At 70.3% G+C, this 19,216-nt stretch overlaps 1 protein-coding gene across 4 annotated transcripts; it reads right to left on the reverse strand.

Annotated features, from left to right (window-relative positions):
- Positions 1 to 32: 32 nt before the first annotated feature.
- On the reverse strand, positions 33 to 18,479 carry ARHGEF16 (Rho guanine nucleotide exchange factor 16). 4 transcript variants are annotated; one of them, XM_070077079.1, is made up of 15 exons: positions 18,200 to 18,478; positions 12,118 to 12,700; positions 9,183 to 9,228; positions 8,593 to 8,759; positions 7,661 to 7,717; positions 7,247 to 7,368; positions 5,676 to 5,828; positions 4,853 to 4,982; positions 4,112 to 4,186; positions 3,569 to 3,661; positions 2,147 to 2,298; positions 1,741 to 1,929; positions 1,182 to 1,255; positions 683 to 784; positions 33 to 445 (listed from the first exon to the last, which is right to left on the reverse strand). In XM_070077079.1, exons 2-15 carry the CDS (start codon positions 12,688 to 12,690, stop codon positions 306 to 308), a joined length of 2,073 nt encoding a protein of 690 aa, XP_069933180.1. In that variant the 5' UTR covers positions 12,691 to 12,700; positions 18,200 to 18,478; the 3' UTR covers positions 33 to 305. The 4 variants fall into 4 exon arrangements, with proteins under 4 accessions (XP_069933180.1, XP_069933178.1, XP_069933179.1 ...); XM_070077077.1 differs by having other exon boundaries at positions 7,247 to 7,407; XM_070077078.1 differs by having other exon boundaries at positions 7,247 to 7,407; positions 18,184 to 18,478.
- Between the last annotated feature and the right edge of the window lie 737 nt (positions 18,480 to 19,216).

Genomic DNA, 19,216 nt, shown 5'->3' on the forward strand with positions numbered 1-19,216 from the left:
GCTGGGCCGGGACTCGGAGCCGCCGCAGAAAGGCAAGGTGGGCAGAAAGCCTTTACTGTGCCGTTCGGCCTGGCACTGCAGGCCGCTGCCCGCTGCCCAGGACGTGTCCCCGCCGGCCGTGGCATCCTCACAGCGGCCCCGCGGGAGGGACCTGGGCTGGCCCCTGCTGCTCTGAGGGCGGGGGTGGGTGAGTGTCCGGGGCCTGGCGCAGCAGCCACGGGGGAGACTCTGGGGTCACCTCACGCTTCCCCGCTGGCCAGGGCGGATGCTGCACACGTGGCCGGCTCTCTGAGGCCCGGCGGCGGCTACACGTCCGTCTCCACCCGCAGCCGCTCCATCCGCCGCACGTTGCCCTCCACGGCCACGCGGCTGGTGATGCTGTGGGCAAAGTCCTCGGGGAACCAGCCCGTCTCGCCGTCCCGCAGCCTCTCGCCGTAGAGCCACCCTGAGGCCACACGGGCAGGGGAGGGGACAGGCAGGCCTGTGGGTGTCCCGACCCCACGTGCCCTGGGACCGACCCCACCCTCACGCCTCGGGAGGGAACCCACGCTCACACCACTCTGGGGTGCTCTGTCCCTGGGTGGGGGGTGGCAGCGCTGAGCCCAGCCCGCCCTCGGGGATTGGCTGCACCCCAGCGGCACCCCTCCCCCCGCCGCCCCAGTGCCCGAGCCGCCGCGCTCACCATCCTCCCTCTGCAGAACCAGGACCACGTCCGCCTGCTGCAGCGTGACCTCATCTTCCTGCTTGGAGAAGTAGGCCTTGGTGACCTCCACCTGGGGCAGCTCTGTGGGGGGAATGCGTGGCAGTGACTGCGTCCAGGGCTCCGCCTCCCCCAGCACAGCTCCGCCTGGGAGGCCCTAGGTGTCCCGGCACGGGCAGGGGCACCTGCTCTCAGGGCCCAGGTGCTGGCATGGGCAGAGGGCGCTCCTGTTCTGTCCCCTCCCCGCCCTGGGGACAGGTGTAGGCCAGCCTGCCCCGCCCTGTGGCTCCGCCTCTCCCAGCTCCCGGGCTTGGGCAGGACAGGGCGACACACGGACAGAACTGGGTCTTGGAGCCCAGGTGGCAGCACACAGGCGGGGCCGGGACCCAGCACGCGGGCAGGCTGCAGTGTGGACAGGGCAGACGGAGCCTGTCCTGCAGGCAAGCCCCCCACCCTCCCTGCCCCCGCCCCGCCAGCTCACCTCCTTTGTTGGAGAGGCCCTGCCACTGCTTCTCCTTGTAGGTGAGCGCCACGATCCACCGCGCCCGGTCACTCCTGGGGCACAGGGGGCGGGGTCAGAGCCCAGCAAGCTGTCCCGCGGCTTTGGACACCCAGCACCGGGGCACAGGGGGTGAGTGGGAGTGGTGGGAGGACCCAGTCAGAGGGCGGCAGCTGCGTCCTGAGACCCCAGCCCGTCAGTGCTAGGTCGGAGCCCCTGCCTCTCCATCTCAGTGGCAGCGTCCCCTCTGGAAGGAGATCCCTGCTGGCCAGGGCCACGGGGGGCATGGGGAGTGGCCCACCCGTCCCCTGTCCACGAGGGTCCAGCAGCCTACAGCCCTGCCCCCACCGCGCCAGCTCACTGTGCTCCAGCCCTGTCCATGTCCTGTCCCAGGGCCTTTGCCCGGCTGTGCCCGGCTGCTCATCCCTCCTCCCCCGCTCTCTGGAGGGTCGGTGCCGCTGCTGGCCCCTCCCGGGAGCGGCCATCACAGCTCCGGGCAGGGCCACCCCGGCGCAGGGCAGCGCTCGGGCCCGACTCTTACGCGGCGTCCGTGGAGAGCAGGATCTGCTCCTGGCGGCCCTCACTGTTGTGCAGCAGGGTCACCTGGAAGGGGTGGGGCACCGAGGAGCTGCGGCTGCCGCCTCCCGGCAGCCCCGCCTCCGACGGCTCCAGCCTGGCGGCCTGGACGTGCTCCATCTGGGCATAATCCTGGACCACGTAGCTCTCGTCACTGCAGGGACACGGCGGGGGGTGGGGGACGTGGGACGCTGCGGCCAGTGCCCTCCCCGGGCCCCGCCAGTGTCACTGCTCCAGAGCCGTCCCCAAGCTCCGGGGACACAGGGTCCCCTGGCGACCTGGGCGGGCACTGCGAGAGCCAGGCTGGGCAGCCCCAGTTCTGAGGTCAAAGGGCTCGAGCCCCCCGCCTGTGCCCAGCCCCGCGGCCCCACCTCTTCCTCTTGGTGACCACCAGCACGTCACTGAAGACGAACAGGTAGAGCGTGGGCCGGCTGGCGATCTTCCGGAACAGCCCGGCTTCCTCCACCACGAACAGCTCCCCGCGTTTCAGCAGCCAGCGGGAGGGCGAGATGAGCGGGAGCGACTGCAGAGCAGAGCAGGGGGCGTGGCCTGTGGGCACTGCCCGCAGGGACGACGGGGCCTCGAGAGCCAGCGCCCCTGCTGGCCCCGGAGACCCAACGCCTGGGTCCTGCCCACAGCAGCCAGGGCTGCCCGCGTGGCCTCCAGCCACACTCCAGCCAGGCCTCCGGGCTCCACAGGCACCTGCTGGGAGGCAGAGCCCAGGCCTGGGGGGGCACTCCAGGGGGCTCAGGCACAGCGGCTGCAACGCCCAGCGCCCAGGGCAGGAGCAGCCGGCCTGGTGGCCACGCTGTGGCATGCAAAGGGCAGGTCCCGACCCCGCAGAGCTCCCCACCCCGCCCTGCGAGGGGCGAGGGCTGAGGCATTGTGGGGGGGGCTGCTCTGCCCCTGCACTGGGTCTGACACCCACAACTCCTGCGATCTCAGCCCCCGAACCTCCCACCCCCAGGCCTCAGCCAACCCCCCCGCCCCGCCCCTGCCACTTGTCTCAAGATTGGCTTGGAGGCCACGAGGAGGGAGGCAGCCCACGTAGGGACAGCCAGGCCTGGGACTGGGCCCTTGCTCTGGCCGGGGGTGGGCTGCACCCCAAAGTCAAGCACAGGACTGCAAGGGGCGTGGGCAGTGCTGGCAGGGAGAGTCATCACCCTCACACCCGCTCCGGGAAGCCCACCCAGACCCACGCCAGGAAGTCTTGGCTGCAGGGACCCAGAGCCCTCCCGGGGGCTGGGGTGGGGAGGCTGCAACTCACCACCGTGCCAGGGCTCCCTGCGAGGGCAGGGGGACCCGGTGGACACCTGTGGGGTCCTGCTGGCTTGGGGAGGATCTAGGACTGTCCACACCTGGGCTGGAGATACCCTGCCCCTTCCCAGGACCTACTGGGAAACCTGCGATCCAAGCTGGACCTGAGGTGCCCCCCACCCTCGGCACAGCAGAGCCCAGCCCCCGCCAGGCCAGCAAGGAGCCTCCCCCACCCCCTCCGACGCCTGGGGCAGGGGGGCGATGAAGCTGAGAGGCCGAGGGTGCATGAGGGACGAGCACAGGTGGGGAAACCGAGGCAGCACTCGTAGGAGGCCCAGTGCCCGTCCTCTGCCCTCCCCTGCGCCCGCCCTCTGTCCTCCCCACACCCAGGCCTCTGTCCTCCCTTGTGCCTGTCCTCTGTCCTCATCAGTGTCCATCCTCTGTCCTCCCCACGCCCAGGCCTCTGTCCTCCCCGGGCCTCTGCCCTCCCCAGCGCCGGGATAGCCTGACCGCAGACACAGGGGGCGGGGCCCTACCTTGACCTTGCTGAAGTCCAGCTGCGTGTGCAGCGTGTACAGCTGCTCCATGCGCTCCATCGTGTGCGCCCCCTCATTGCACTGCTTCACCAGCTGCCGGGCAGGCGCCGAGCTGAGAGGCCACGCCCCCTGCCGCCGGCCCCCGCTGCCCTCTGCTCCCACCCCGCCTGCCCGCCGGCCCCCCGCTGCCCTCTGCTCCCACCCTGCCTGCCCGCCGGCCCCCCGCTGCCCTCTGCTCCCACCCTGCCTGCCGCTGGCCCCCCGCTGCCCTCTGCTCCCGGCCCTGCCTGCCCGCCGGCCCCCCACTGCCCTCTGCTCCCACCCTGCCTGCCGCTGGCCCCCCGCTGCCCTCTGCTCCCACCCTGCCTGCCCGCCGGCCCCCCGCTGCCCTCTGCTCCCACCCTGCCTGCCACTGGCCCCCGCTGCCCTCTGCTCCTGGCCCCACCCACGTGAAAGACCTCTGCTCTGGGGGTGGGGTGGAGGGTGGAGGCAGAACTCGGGGTGGGGTGGGCTGAGCCCCGCCCCCACCGGGACCCCGCTCACCTTGCTGAGGGCCTTCAGGGCGCGGCTGGCCGCCTTGTACTTCTCAGGGTGGCCCTGGGTCTTCATGCAGAGCGTCTGGGGAGAGCCCGGATGTGAGGTGCCAGTCCCCTCCTGCATCCCGGGCGTGGCGCCTGCACGGGGCAGGGGCTCCCCGCCAACACCAGGGTGGGTGGGGGCTGCAAGGCAGCTGGGGGGCCCTCAGAGCAGAGCTCAGCTGGACCCCCCCAGCGTACGCAGCCCCCAATGGCTGCTCCACCTCAGCTTGCCCTGGTCAGGTCAGTTCCCTGTTCAGCTGTCCCCTTTCCCACCCTCGGGTGCCACTGTGCAGCTGGGGGGAGGGGCAGCTGGGGTGCCCACTCCTCCCCCGTGCTGGGGGCCCGGGGCTCTGAGGTCGTGTGTGACGGGGGCAGCTGGCTTGTGAGCCCCTGCCGTGCGTGCTCTCTGTGAGTTCAGCTCCTGCTCTGTGCTGGAAGGCACACGTGTGCACATGTGTGCAAGTCCCATGCCCCCTGTGTCCATGCGTGCATGCGTGTGCTCTGTGGTGATAGCAGTCATGATTCTAACCACGCTGTCACCGTGACCCTGTTCCAATGTCACAGGTGCAGGCAGGTGTGACACAGGCCTCAGGGAGCAATGCCTGGCCTGGAGGCGGGGGCTCTCCTGTCGGGACCCCCACAAGCCGGTCCCACAGCTGAGCGGGGCTGCCCGGCCTGGCCGCCTTCCCACGAGCTGGGCACTCACGTCCGTCAGGAGGGGCAGCCGCGTGACCCTCTGCATGGGGAGGATGAGGAAGGAGATCATGGGCAGGCCCCCGCACGCCGGCCGCCTCTCGATGTCCCGCAGGGCCTCGCGGAAGGCGGCGTTGCTGTTCCTGCAACAGAGGACAGGGCTGTGGGCGGCAGGGAGGCAGGGGACGGGGCTGTGAGCTGTGGGCGGCAGGGCGGCAGGGGACGGGGCTGTGAGCTGTGGGCGGCAGGGAGGCAGGGGACGGGGCTGTCCCCGGGGCCGTGGGCAGCAGGGAGGCAGGGGACGGGGCTGTGAGCTGTGGGCGGCAGGGAGGCAGGGGACGGGGCTGTGAGCTGTGGGCGGCAGGGAGGCAGGGGACGGGGCTGTCCCCGGGGCCGTGGGCGGCAGGGAGGCCCGCGGGGAGCGGAGGGCAGGGCTGTCCCCGGGGCCATGGGCGGCAGGGAGGCCCGCGGGGAGCGGAGGGCAGGGCTGTCCCCGGGGCCGTGGCGGCAGGGAGGTCTGCGGGGAGCGGAGGGCAGGGCTGTCCCCGGGGCCGTGGGCGGCAGGGAGGCAGGGGACGGGGCTGTCCCCGGGGCTGTGGGCAGCAGGGCGGCAGGGGACGGGGCTGTGAGCTGTGGGCGGCAGGGAGGCAGGGGACGGGGCTGTCCCTCGGGGCCGTGGACGACAGGGAGGCAGGGGACGGGGCTGTCCCTCGGGGCCGTGGGCGGCAGGGAGGCCCGCGGGGAGCGGAGGGCAGGGCTGTCCCCGGGGCCGTGGGCGGCAGGGAGGCCCACGGGGAGTGGAGGGCAGGGCTGTCCCCGGGGCCGTGGGCACGCACGTGAGTCTCTGCAGCGTGCGCTGCTGGAAGCCCTCGTTGGAGCAGTAGGCCACGTAGGGGTGGAAGTGTCGCTCCGCGTGCTCCTCCAGGATGTCGCTGATGTCCTCCACCCACACCTGCGCCTTGTGCCGCTGCTCCAGGTCCTCAAAGAACCTGCGGGGGCGAGGCCGGGGGCGAGGGCTGGGTCCTGGGGCCCACCAGCACGTGTGCACCCAGGCACGCGACGGAGCTGCCCACGGATGCCCACGCATGCACACGCACACAGCAGGAGGTGGCTCAAGGCAGGGCTTAGCGCGTCGGCAGCCCGAGCCAGCCGCGGGCTCCCCCGACCAGCCACGCCCCCGGCGAAGGCCAGGCCAGGGCAGCTCCCCACGCCGGAAGGAAGCGCGCCTGCCCCTGGGAAGCTCGGGGTGGGAGCTCCAGGCCGCGAGGGCGGGCACAGGCGTCCACACTCGGTCACACGGTGGGCAGACCCCGCCCCGCCTACGTCGGGCAGCTCTGCTGGCTGAGCCCCTGGCTGGGCTTCCCGCAGGCTCCAGCGAAGGCAGCCCACTCACCCCACTCCAGGCTCTGAGGAGCCCCCTCTCCAGCCGGGGCTGGGCAGGGTCCCCACGTGTCCTCTGCCTACATGGCAACTGTGCTGGCCGCAGGCCCCAGGAAGCCCCGGCAGGTGGGACAGCGAGTCAGGAGCAGCGGTGCCCACGGACACGGCCAGGAAGGAGTGGAGACCCCCGCTGCCCGGACACAGGCCCAGCACACGCGTGCCCGCCCTGGCCCGACTTGAATGGGCGGCTCTGGGGGCTTCCAGGTGAGGTCTGGGAGCGCCAGCCGGCAGCCGCTGACCCACAGCCGCGCTGCCTGCCCACGGGGACACTGGAACGGGCCAGACTGAAGCCCTGTGGGGCTCAGAATCAGACACAGAGGGCGCCCCAGGGTCAGTGCTGGGGGAGGGGCGGCCAGGGAGTTTCCCACATCCAGTCACCAAGCGCCACAGGAAGCCCTCGTCCCCAGGGACTTCACAGTCCCCACCCCCCGCCTGCCCCCAGCAGGGCTCTGGAGCTTCTTGGGGCTACAGAGGGCGCCAGCAGCCGCCCGCTGGGCTGCCTCCTGTACCCCTGCCCCGGCCCCTTTGGGTCAACAGTGAGGCTCGGGGGCCCCAAGATGGCCCAGGGCCTCCTGGGCAGGGGGAGCACAGGGCTGCGCCCACACAGGTACACCCCTGGGCTGCACCCTGCAGGGGACACAGGTGTCACCCAGGCCCTCCTGCACCTACAAGCCCTGTAACGGGAGCCCGGTCAGGCCACCAGACACCTGCGGTGGAAGACGACCCGGGGCTGCAACTCGAGGCCGCTCTGGGCCAGTGAGCACCTGCCGCAGGGCCCTCTGGGCTGGAGGCAGCAGGGCGCGGCTGTGCCCTGGGGGAAGCGCTCCTCCCCAGTGAACTTCCGGGATGCCCACAGCCACCTCTTGGAGGCTGTCACGCCGCAACCCAGCCAGCCGCCCACCCCAGGTGCAGACCACGGCTCCCCTGGGCCGCCAGAGGCAGGTGCCGGGGCGGGGCGGGGCCTCACCTGCGGCTGGCGGCCAGCACGTCCAGGATGTTGGAGAAGAGGTGGTGGTGCTCTGTCTGCGTCATGGTCGCTCGCAGCTCCTGAGACTGCAGGAACTCGGTCACCAGGATGCCCAGGCTGTGCTGGTATGAGTATTCGGACGTGAGGATCTCGAAGATGGCCTGCGGCGGGACCGGAGGCTGCGGGCGGGCTCCCGGCTCTGGCGACATGGCTGTCGCGACACCCCTCCGGGAGCGGGAGCCCACCGTCCCGGGGCAGGGACGCCCACCCTCGCCCGAGGATTCTGATGCTGCCTGGCATGGGGCGAGGGCGCAGCCATCCTGAGAGCCCAGTGGAGGCCGCCCCTGGGCACTGTCCGTCCGTGTGGCTCTGGCCCTCCCCGCACGGCAGACCCAGCCCGCCCCACGCCCTCACCTCCTGCCTCTTGCGCTCCTCTGGGGTCAGCCTGTGCAGGATGCCCGACTCCACCACCTGGCGAGCACACAGCCCGGAGTCAGGAGGCTGCGCCCTCCAGAGACCCCGGAGAGAAACAGGGCGTCCAGCGCGGGGAGGGGCACTGGTCCCGAACACCTTCCCCGCAAAGAACAGGGCCACGGGGAGGGCGGGGGAGGTGGGGCCGTGGCTCAGTGCATGCTGGGAAGGCGACACGGCCAGCGCAGTGGGCACTGCCCGAGCTCCGCCCTGCAGGGCTCAGGGCTGACGGGACTGCAGGGCTGCAGCCTGGCTCCCCGTGGGCCACCTGCTCGGGGTGAGCCGTGCTCCGCTCCCCCCGGGGCTGCCAGCCCCCATGCCTGCAGCTCCCCCAGGCCAGGGTCTGATTGTCACACGTGCCACCCAGCCTGGGGGAGACCCACACCGTCCTCCCTGGCTGAGCCCCCACGGCTGGAAGCACCGGGGGACCCTCATCCACGAGGTGGAGAAGGAGCCCCACTGCACCCCAGCGGGAGAGCGGGCCAGGCCCAGCGGGCGGTCCAGATCCCGCCTGGGCTCCTGGGAAGCAGCACCCACTTCCTCACACACGGGGCTGTGGTTCAAGCCCTGCGCGCAGCCAGGCCCCCACCAGCCCCGTTTGCAGGTGTGGGGAGCGAGGGGCAGCCGGACTCGAGCTCAGGCCCCGCCCCTCTGTGCCCACCGCCCCCTGCAGGTCAGTGAGAGCAGGGCGCTGACCACGCCCACCCACACCCACACATGTGGTGGCAGGAGCTGCCTGGCCCTGGGTGGCTCCCCTCTCCCGGGGGTCACCAGGCAGGGCGGCTTGGGGGAGACCCCTAGGCCAGCTGCGCACAGGTGGGGCCCTCCGGCAAGGCTGCCCGCGGCCGCCCTGGGCGCAGCAGGCAGGGCCCCACCTCTGGCAGCTGGCTCCAGGTGAGCTGGGCCGGCCGGTAGCTTTCCACCACGATGTGGTCCGCCCTGGGCGTGTCCTCGGAGCCGGGCTGCACGTCCAGTACGTCCTCGTCCGACTCCTGGCCGGTGTTCAGCCCCCGCTCCCGGATCTCCTGGTAGAAGCGGGGGTCTGGGGCAGGGAGGAGGGGGTCTCCTGAGGGTGCGGGCTGTGGGCGGGGCAGGCGCCTTCCCCCACCCCCAGCAGGCCCGTGCGCGGCCATTACCACCCCCTCCTAGCCCCCGATGCCAGCGGGCTCCCCTCTGACGGACTCGAGCCGGGGTACACAGCAGGTGCGCCCTCTGACCTGGCCTCGGTCCCACCACCAGCAGGGCCACCGCGGGCCGGGCCGGGCATCCGTGGAGGGACTGGGCCGCGTCCTTGCCTTGGAACCCCGGGGAACTTTCTGGACCTTTGGCCCCCAGCAGAGCTGCGGTCAGAGCAGCTGTGGGGGCCTCGGGCCCTGGAAGGTCAGGGTGGGCTTGAGGTCCCGTGGCCCCCACCAGCCAGCGCCACGGCGGCAGCGCCGGCCTTTCCGCCCCCGAAGCCGCTCACCGTCCTTGAAGGAGCCCTTGTTTGCTCTTCTCCGCCCCAGCGTCCTCTGCAGTGAGAAACACAGCCGTCAGCCGGGGGTCCGGACTCCACGTGCAGAGCTGGGCCCAGTGTGTGTGTGTGGGGTGCCCTGCCCAGTATGCAGACGGTGCCCAATGTATGTCACTTCCACAAGGGCACGGGATGGGGCTCAGAGCAGGTAGGACATGTGACTGAGGACTGGGCGAGCCCAGGAAGGCTGCCTGGAGGAGGAGGAAGGTTGAGCTAGCGACAAGGTATGCTGGGGAGGGCGTGGGCTTGGAGTGAAGCCGACGCAGGGCAGGTGCGGCTGGGAAGGGGGGTGGGGCCTCTCAGGGCAGCAGGAAGAGCCTGGGGACCCCAGCGGCTGAGGTTCAGGGTGCAGGCGGTGACCGGGGGCCTTGGGGAGCCCCCCTCTGGCTGGGCCACACGACGGGCAGGTGTGCGGCTACCGGGAAAGCCGGGGCTGGTTCCTCGGAACGAGTTCGGACCTGAAACTCCCCTCGCCGCTTGGGAAGGTGCGGCACTCCCAGCACACCTGGCCAGGTCCCCTCCACCCCCCCGCCCCACCCCCGTGCCGCCCTCCTCGGGGGCTGGGCCCTGGCGTGGCCCCGCCCCTCCCCCACCTCGTCCGCCCGTCCCGGCCTCCCTCCCGCAGGTTCCTCCCGGGCCTCCTCTGCTCCCAGTGCCCAGCCGCCTGCCTTGGGCGCTCTCCGGGTCGGGCACGGCGCCCACCAGGCTCAGGGCGTTATCCTAGCGGGGGGGGGGGGGGCCGGGGAAACGTTCGCTGGATGTGGGACCCCCAGTGAGTGCGCGGGGCCGGTGCTGCGGCGCAGCGGGCTAAGCTGCCGCTCGCGATGCCTGCATCTCACGCCAGGGCACCTGGTCACACCCCAGCTGCTCCGCTCTGATCCAGCTCCCTGCTATGGCCTGGGAACACAGCGACGATGGTCAAGTGCTCGGGCCCCTGCACGCACGCGGGAGACCAGGATGGACCTCTGGGCTCCTGGCTTCAGCGTGGCCCAGTCCCGGCCATCGTGGCCATTTGGGGGTGAACCAGTGGGTGGAAGATTTTCTGTGTTTAAATAAATCACTCTTAAGAAACACCAGCGGATGCACGAGTGGCTCCTGGGGGCCTGACCGTGGTGGGCACGGGGCTGTCCCTGCCCCCATAGCGGCAGAAAGCTAGGACTGACACGGGCAGCCGGGGGCCCGCGGGGGTTTCGGGTTGACCCTCTGTCACCACACTTGGGGCCGGAGGCCTGGGCTGTCTGTGAGCAGCCACCGAGCAGGAGGCTGTCTACAGGTGGGCTGGCACCGGGGACGCCACGCTGGGGCCAACCCTCCGACAGCCGGTCCCAGCGTCTCCCAGGGCTGGGGCTGCAGCTGGCGCCCAGCGAATGCACACTTCCCACAGGCTGTGCGCTCCCAGCAGCCCTGGCCGCCTTCCAGCAGCTCAGGAGGGCCGGGGTGGGGCAGTGCCAGCTCCACTCGTCACCCGCATTTACCCGTGAGTACGCCGAGGCCCAGGGTCCCACGGCAGCCACAGCGCACCCAGGCCCTTCTCGGAGGCAGCCTACGAGCCTGGGCTGCTTCCAGCACAGACCGAGCGAGGTGCCCGCCAGTGACCCCCAGGCCCGGGCCCGCCCACCTCACCCCACCCCCAGGCAAGGACCCTGAGCCCCAGACCTGGAGGACGGTGCCCAGGGGCCAGGCTCACTGTGCCCGGTCTTCCGGCTCGGTGGCTGCCCACAGCAAACACCCAGCCTGGGCCACAGGGGACTGGTGACTCAGAGGGCAAGGGACACGGTCCAGGAGCTGCGGCAGCCCAGCTCTGACCCTGGGCCAGGGGACAAGGGGCGCTGCTTGCGGTACCCAGCCCGGGAAAGCAGGCTGTGCGTGCACATGTGTGTGTGTGTGCACGCCTGTGTGTACGTGCACACCTGTGTGGGCGTGTGTACATGTGTGTGCACGCCTGTGTGTACATGAGTGCACCTATGTGGGCGTGTGTATATGTGTGTGTACATGTGTGCCTATGTGGGCGTGTGTGCCTGTGTGTACATATGTGCACCTATGTGGGCATGTGAACCTATGTGTACACGCCTGTGTACATGTGCGTATATGTGGGCATGTGTACATGTGTGCCTATGTGTATATGTGTGCACCTATGTGTGCATGTCTATGCACTTATGTGCATACCTGTATGTGTACATGCGATCGTAAGTATCTGCACATTTGTGTTACGTGTGTCCTTGCGTGTGTTTCGGGATGTGTGTACATGTGTGCATGCCTGTGCATGTGTGCATCTGTGTGTTCCATGTGCCCGTGCAATGCGTGTTCATGTGTGCATGCATGTGCATGTGTGTACATATGTGTGCGTGTGTGCCTGTGCATGTGTGTGCGTGTGTGCCTGTGCATGTATGTACATGTGTGCCTGTGCATGTGTGTACATATGTGTGCGTGTGTGCCTGTGCATGTGTGTGCATGCACGCAGAGGGAATGCAGCTCCTCCCAAGGCAGGGGAGGGCGAGCAGCTGCCCCTCCCTGCGGGGGCGCTCAGGAAGCGCCTGCTGGACGTGGGAGTTGGTGAGTGGGGGAGGGGGCAGGGAGCTCGTTCTGGGTGGCTGCTGAGTCCCACCGAGCTGGCCCGGCTCCCACGGGGGCTCTGCTCTCCACTGGCTGGGAGCGGGGCCGACACAGCTGGAGGCCAGCCTCGGCTGCCCTGTCTGTAAAGTGGGTTATTCACAATCGCAGCCTGGCTATTGGGTTTAACTGGAATAGTCCAGCCCAGAGCCTGCGCACGGCAGGTGCTCACTGAACGTGAGCGGTGCTGCAGGAGGTGGGCAGGACCCCACCCCCAGCTGTGCGCTCCCAGGCCCTGGAGGCACCCCCCACCGCGTCCGGGCAGCAGGTCCCCTACCTTGTTTTTGGCTGGACACCGGGCAGGAGGCTGGCTGGGCTCCTCGGCCAGAGCCTGGAGCCGGGGGCTGAGCTGGGTGGGGTCCCCCTTGCTGCCTGGCGTGGCCAGAACCTTCATGGCTGCCCGGTAGGACTGGTTCCGCAGGTTCCGCCTGAGCATCCCCCCGGGGCCCGTGTCCACATCCATGTCGTCCAGGGAGAAGCTGGGGGCCGAGAGGACCCGGGGGTCCCGCCGGGCGGCCTCCTTGCTGAGCATGGCGGCCCCGAAGCTCTGGTGCCGGGCGGGGCTCTTGGCCTTGCTGGCCACGGCCAGGCTGCGGGGTATCAGCTGCTGGGTGCCCATCTTGAGGGCGGCGGGGCTCTGCGTGCTCAGGATGACCGGTGGGGGCTCCTCGTGCCCTGGGGGAGCGGGGGCGTCAGGCTGGAAGGCGGCGCTGGGCCGGGCCGGCAGGGAGCCCCGGACCACGGGGAGCGCGGGTGCCGGGTTCCCGCTGGCATCGAGCCGCAGCTCTGAGTGGAAGCGGTGCTCCAGCAGCTTCTCCTCCAAGGAGCTGTCAGAGTGCCTCTGGGCCATGGCGGCGGTCCTGGGGGAGGGGAGGGCTCTCAGGAGGGAGGCGCCCACCAGGCAGGTCCTGGGGGGGAGGGGGAGGGGGAGGGCTCTCAGGAGGGAGGCGCCCACCGGGCAGGTCCTGGGAGAGGGGGAGGGGTCTCAGGAGGGAGGCGCCCACTTGCCCCCCTCCCCCGGGGGCCACCTGTCTGTCCTGGCGTGTGCCCCGCCCACAGTCCACAGTGAGAGGTCTGATGGCAGCCGGGAGCGCTGGCCGTGGGCGCAGCCCTGTCACTGCCAGGCCGAGCAGCCTCACACCTGCTCCTGGCCCAGAGAGCTGGGAGGAGGGCCGGGAGGAGGGCAGGGAGGAGGTCAGGGAGGAGGGCGGGAGGAGGGCAGGGAGGAGGGCAGGGAGGAGGGCAGGGAGGAGGGCTGGGAGGAGGGCAGGGAGGAGGGCTGGGAGGAGGGCAGGGAGGAGGGCCGGGAAGAGGGCCGCGCCTGCAGGGCCCCGCTGGCGGGACGGGGGCAGGCGGTACCTGCCACACCCAGGAGGCCACCCTGCCTCCCGACAGCACAGAGGGCAGGTCTGAAGCTGGAGGGAGTGCCGGCGGTGACACGTCCCCTGGGCTGTCTGCGGGGCCCCTGCTCCTGGCAGGACGCAGGCTCACCCCTCACCACGCTGGGAACTTGGGATGGGGCTGCGAAGCCAGCCTGCACGGCCCCCGTCACCGTGTGGCTGTAGAGGCGCCGGCCCCGGGACACACGCCCGGCGCAGGGCCTGGCGGACATCACACGGCCCCGTCTCCTCCCTTCACGTTCTGCAAACGCTGGGGCCGCCGAGCGCGCCTAAGGTGATCCGGGGCGAGCGCTGAGCGCTGAAAGCCACACGTGTAGCTTAACACGCGTGCCCATGAATTCCTAAGATTATTTTGGTGCAAACTAACTTTTGTTTTAAAAGATTTATTTGAAAGAGTTACAGAGAGAGGCCCTCCATCCCCTGGTTCACTCCCAAGTGACCGCAACGGCCAGAGCTGCGCCAGGAGCCAGGAGCTTCTTCCTGGTCTCCCACACGTGTGCAGGGGCCCAGAGGCTTGGGCCACCTTCTGCTGCTTTCCCAGGCCACATCAAAGAGCTGGATGGGAAGTGGAGCAGCCGGGACTCGAACCAGCGCCCACATGGGATGCCGGTGATGCAGGCAGTGGCTTTACCCGCTACACCACGGTGCCAGCCCCCCATTTTTTTTAAGATCCCTCACACACATGAATTTCAATATTTTTTTTGCACCAAAACAACCTCTGAATTCTGTTTTTTCCAGGGACTTTCTGAAATGCCCTCATGGGAGCCGAACTTTCCCAGACCTAAGGTCACTTCCTCAAGGTGGCAGGGAGCCCTGGGCGCCGGGCTGGGCCGCAAAGCCGCCTTGTCCCTTCGCTGTGGCCCCCTCCCACCCTAGCAGGGACTGGGGGCACAGCCAGAGGTCCCAGCCCCCACCCAACTCACACACACCTGCTGCCCAGCCCTGCCAGCGCTCCCCAGGGAGTCAGAGGCCCAGCACTCCCTGAGGGGGGCGGGGCAGGCCGGGCAGGGCCGGTTCAGCTCAGCACCGCCCAAGGGGCCCTACTAGGAACCAGGAGCCACAGCCCTGGAGCCCTGGCCGCCCCCACGCCCAGGGCACACGGCTCAGCACATTCCGGAGCCGCAGCCACCGCGGCCGCCCCGGGAGCAGGCATGCGGGGGCCGCACCCCGCCCCCCACCGTCCACGGTCCCCAGGCCTGGTGGGAGTTCAGGGAACTTCTCCACCCTCAGCCCCCTTTCCCTCCCTGGGTGCCTTCTGCCCTGCTTGGAGGGGCCCACAGCGTCCGTGTGCTGCCCTCCCTCCCGCCACTGAAATACCCCGGCAGCCAGGGGCTTCCCCCAGCCCTGCTCCAGCTGATAGCGGCCCCTCCCAGGAGAGGACAGAGTCCAGCGCAGGCCAGGGAAGGCAGGGGCCAGAGGGAACCAGTCAGGTGAGCAGCTGTGGGGTGGGCGGGGCTTGGGCCCAGCGGCGGGGCTTGGGCCCAGCCACGCCCCCTGCCTGGGCATCTCCGGGACCCCCCCGGGCTGTCTTAAGTGAGGCACAGGTGACTCCCGCCTCTCCCCCCTTACATACCCCACTTTGGACCCCCGTTCCCCCCGCCTCTTCCCCGTGGATCTGTCCTGGGCATCCCAGGCCCCCTGCCCCCTGCTTCCCCAGGTGCATCCTGTGTGCCCTGCTTCCCAGAGGCCCTCTGTCCTCCGGGCAAGTGCCCATCTGGGATGGGGTGGGGCTGGGGCTCGCTCCTAGGGGCTGGAGGCTGGCTGCCAACCCCCCCCCCCACAACCCTGTAGATTGTCCACTGCCTGCAGGAGTCTCCCTGCAGCCTCCCGGGGTGGGGGTGGGAGCTGCCCCAGGGCCAGGCTCCCTGAGACCACTCCTCTCCTCTCCCTGGGACCCTGTGGGGTGGGGGCGGGGCTAAGGGGCTCCAGGATAGGAGTATTGCAGTCTCTGGGTCTCCGTGGCTTCTGGGTGTGGCCCCAGGGGGTCGGTAACTCCTCCCACCCTGTTTTCTTTCTGGACCACCCTTTGCTGAGCGTGGCCCAGCGCGGCCGTAGACGTCCTGACTCCCCACTTTCCTCCCCGATTTTAGCACCTTTCGCTGCCTGTGGGGTCCCCGCAGCCCAAGCATGCGCACGCCCACCCTGGCGCTGCTCTGTCCCGTGTCCCCGCCTCGTGCACGTGCCATCGTCTGGCGGCTCCTGCACCGAGGCCCCGTTTTCTGAAGCTGGCCCTCTCTGTGCGCCGCCCTCGGGCCTGGCTCCCCCCACAGCCACCGCTTTGCCAGCCCCCAGGCACGAGGACCCGTGCACCTGCTGTCCCGAGGCGGCAGGCACCAGGCGGCAGGCAGGCCTGTTCCAGGGCACCGCTTCCGCCCTGTGGGGCTCTGTGGGCCCGGCCCAGGGCCCGCGGCTTCTGCACCAGGGTCTTTCTCCGTTCTCCCTGGGGCCTACGAGCCGGTATAGGAGAGGGGCTGCCCCCCAGGGATGACGCTGGCCACGAGTGTCACCTTCGAGGCTCAGAGGCCACCCTGGCCCCAGCCCAGCAGCAGGACCCACGGGGCCGGTCCCCCAAAGCTCTTCCGGGGACCCACCCGGGAGCCGGGGCTCTGAGCTGCCAGTCACCTGTCCTTTTGGTGTCGTACATACCTAGAACCCAGGGTCAACTTCCTGTTCTGCCCCCCCCCCAGACAGTGGGGCTCGGGCGCGTGCCCAGGGCTGGCACCTGCACGGACCCCGGGGTCCCCACACCGACTCTGCCTTCCAGGCCTCCCACACCAAGGCCAGGCAAGGACCAGGGGCTCTGCTAAAGGCGCACGGAACCGGGGCCCTGGCTGCCCCCAGGTCTGTGCCACCTCGGGGGACCTCTCGCCACTGTCGCTCAGGTTGGGTGAAAAGGGCTCTCGGTGGAACCCACAGCGTTCACTTTCTCTGCCACTGAACACCCGCCATGTGCTGCAGGCGGGGGAGGGGCACGGCGGACTTCCCAGGAGCAGAAGTCCTAACCCTAACTAACCCTAACCCTAACCCTAACCCTAACACCTGTCCGGTCCCCACCGATGCGGGCCTGGGCGGGGCAGGCAGCTCCAGTCCCATTCTTCCAACACATCGGGTTCCTGGGACCCCAGCGCCGCCCTCTGCTCCCCATCCTCTTGTCCCGGCTGCTCTCAGGGTCCCAAGTGCGGGCGCTGCTGTCCCTCTGGGCAGGCTCCCCTCTCCGCGGCCTCGGGGCTCGGCCTCTCCAGCTGCCCGTCTGGCCTGACCAACCCGCGATGATGCCCTCGTACTCGGCGACTCCTGCCCGGCCAGGCTTGGGACCTGTGTCACCCGTACCCTGGGGACAGAGTTGGCTTTGGAAGCCACGCAGCACAGCCTCGAGGCGGCCAGGGCTGACCCGGGGTGTTTAGTGCCCAGGAGACACCTGGCAACTGTCTGGAGACGCCGGGCAGTCACAAGTCCCGGCATCTTGTGGGTGGAAGCCAAGGACGCAATGAAACGCCCCACAGAGCACAGGAGGCCCCGCAGCAAAGAACTTTCTGGAACAAACGCTCAGCGTGCCCAGGCGTGGACACTGCCCGGCTCAGCCTGCCAGCGCCGGCCTCTGAACACAGACGTCCCAGGCATGGCTGCCCCTCACGGGCCTCGCCCACGGAGCAAAGGTGGGACAGCAGAGCCATGACCCCGACAGGTCCTGGGCAGGGGACAGGCCCCCCGCTGCCCCTCGGTGCCAGCTCCACAGCGGGCACACGCGCGGAGCCCTCCGAGTGGCCGCTCGGCCTCCCCACGCTGCCTGTTACCAGGTGAGGGCCAGGGGCAGAGGACCACGACCAGCTCGGGCCAGGGGAGCAGGAGCCAGGCCCGCCTGACTGAGGACGCCGCCCCAAACAGGCCACGCGAGCGGGGATGCTGATGCCACCCGGGCCCGTGGTCCCCGAGGACCATGAGTACCACAGGCTAAGGACACGAGCAGCCAAGATCCACCGAGAAACCGAAACCAAAACTCCCAGAGTGACTGAGCTGGGAACACAAACCGCCGTCTGCAGGGCCAGGAACCGTGCGGGGACCCCTCACGTGTGGGTAGAGAGACCACCCCTGGGGGGCCTGAGCCCTCGGGACGCTCCCCCCCGCCCAGCTCCCAGGGCCCCTGCCTGGCTCACTCACTGCCATTCCCTTGGGGCTTCTTCCCAGGTGATGGAGCCCCCAGGACCCCTCCCCTCCCACCAGGCCTGGGGATCCCTGCTCGGCTTCTCCCATGGGGGCCGTGGGCATCGTCAGAACAGGGACTGCCCACGCCCATCTCCTCCACTTTACAGATGAGAACACTGAGGCTGGAGCCCAGGCACCTCAGTCCTGAGGCCCCGACAGCATGTGAGGTGCCCCCTGCCGGCCCCGCGAGGCCCCCAGGTGCCAAGTCCCGCCCTGGGCAGCCAGATGGCACGTCCTAGCCCCTGTGCACCCCAGGACAGACATGGAGGCCAGGGAGCACGTGCCATGGCTGTCACCCACCCGGCCCCTCCAGCCCTGCCCCCGGCCCCCATGACAGGCGCTGGGCTGAGGTCACAGGGGGACACCCGCCTCCGTTTCACAGGTGCACAGACCTGGCCGGGCGGCTAGAACAGGGTCCGCGGGGGACCCGAGCTTCCCGGGCCAGCTCCCTGCGGCCCTGCCACCCTGCCCTGGCCGGCGGCACGGCTCGGGGTGGGGTGGGCGTCCTAGTTCCCCGGCCGACCCTCCCAGAGCTCCGGGCGGCGCACGGGGCGGCGCGAGGTCTCCTTCAGGGCCAGGAAGCCGCCGCCCTCCAGGGAGGGCCAAGGGGCGGACCCGGGCCCTGGACCTGCGCCCTGCTCGCCGCCCCGCGAGGGGACGCGAAGTTGCCGCCGATCCCGGCGCGAAGCCCGGGGGCGCAGGTGCTCACGCGACCTCCCCCTCCCCGCTCCCCGGCTCACCTGGGTCCCCGCTCACCTGGGCCCGGGCTCGCGGGCGGAGGCGCGGAGGGAGCGGGAAGCGCGGGTGTCCAGCCTTGGCGCAGCGGAGTCCAGGGCCGCGGCCCCTCCCCGTCCCGCCCTCCCCCACTTCCTGTGCGGCCCGCGGCGGGGGAGGGCTCTCCGGCCCGCCAGGTGGGCCCCGGGGCGGGCGGGGCGCGGCTCCGGCCAGAGGGCCCAGGGGGCAGCGGACGGCGGGGGCGCGGCCCGGGCACCTGCTGCGGCGCCGCCTCACCTGGCCGCACCGCCTGTGTGACCCGCCCCACGGGGCCGGCCGGCCGGCGTCCACGTGACCGCCGGGCGGACTCGCACCTCCGGATCTCGATTGGCTTCCTTCATGCCTCTGCCCCCTCCAGGAAGCCTTCCGGGAAGGAGCCCCGCCCTCGGGAACTAAAGTTTGCGCCTGAAGGGCCAGGCCCTGGGAGTCCTTAAATCCCGGTGTCCAAAGGGCGGCCCAGGCCAGAGGCGCCGGAAGCACCCTCGGTTCCCAGGTGAGCACACCTGGGCCGGAGAGCAGGGCCTCTGCTGGCTGCTGCTGCGTCCCTGGGGACAGGTGTGGGGCGGCGCCGATGTCCACCTGGAGACCCCTGGAGCGGGAGTGAGCGCTGGGCACAGCGGATCACAGGCGCGAAGTGGCAGGGAGCGGGGCCAGAATGGGGCGGGGCTGGGGCTGGAGAGAGCTGGGACCAGGGTGTGGTGGGGGGCACGCGGGGCTCCCACTGGGGCTGGGGGTTTAGGGTGGGGAGGACCCACTCAGGGCTCAGGCCAAGGACAGGGTCAGCAGAAGCGGTGGCGCCCGCGCAGCCGGAGGGAGCCGACACCGTTCTGCTCTGCTCCATGCACCCTGGAAGGGGGCTCACTCCCCCCTCGCTCAGACTGTTAGGGTCCCGCCCCCCACTACCTCCCCCCCCATCACGTGCCTTAGTCATTCTTGTTATTCCAGAATCCCGTTTAAGAGGCAGGTGGCAGGGAAGAGCTGCCACCCCCTCGTTCCCTC

This window comes from Oryctolagus cuniculus, chromosome 7 (assembly GCF_964237555.1).
Source record: "Oryctolagus cuniculus chromosome 7, mOryCun1.1, whole genome shotgun sequence".
NCBI classification, from domain to species: Eukaryota; Metazoa; Chordata; class Mammalia; order Lagomorpha; family Leporidae; genus Oryctolagus; species Oryctolagus cuniculus.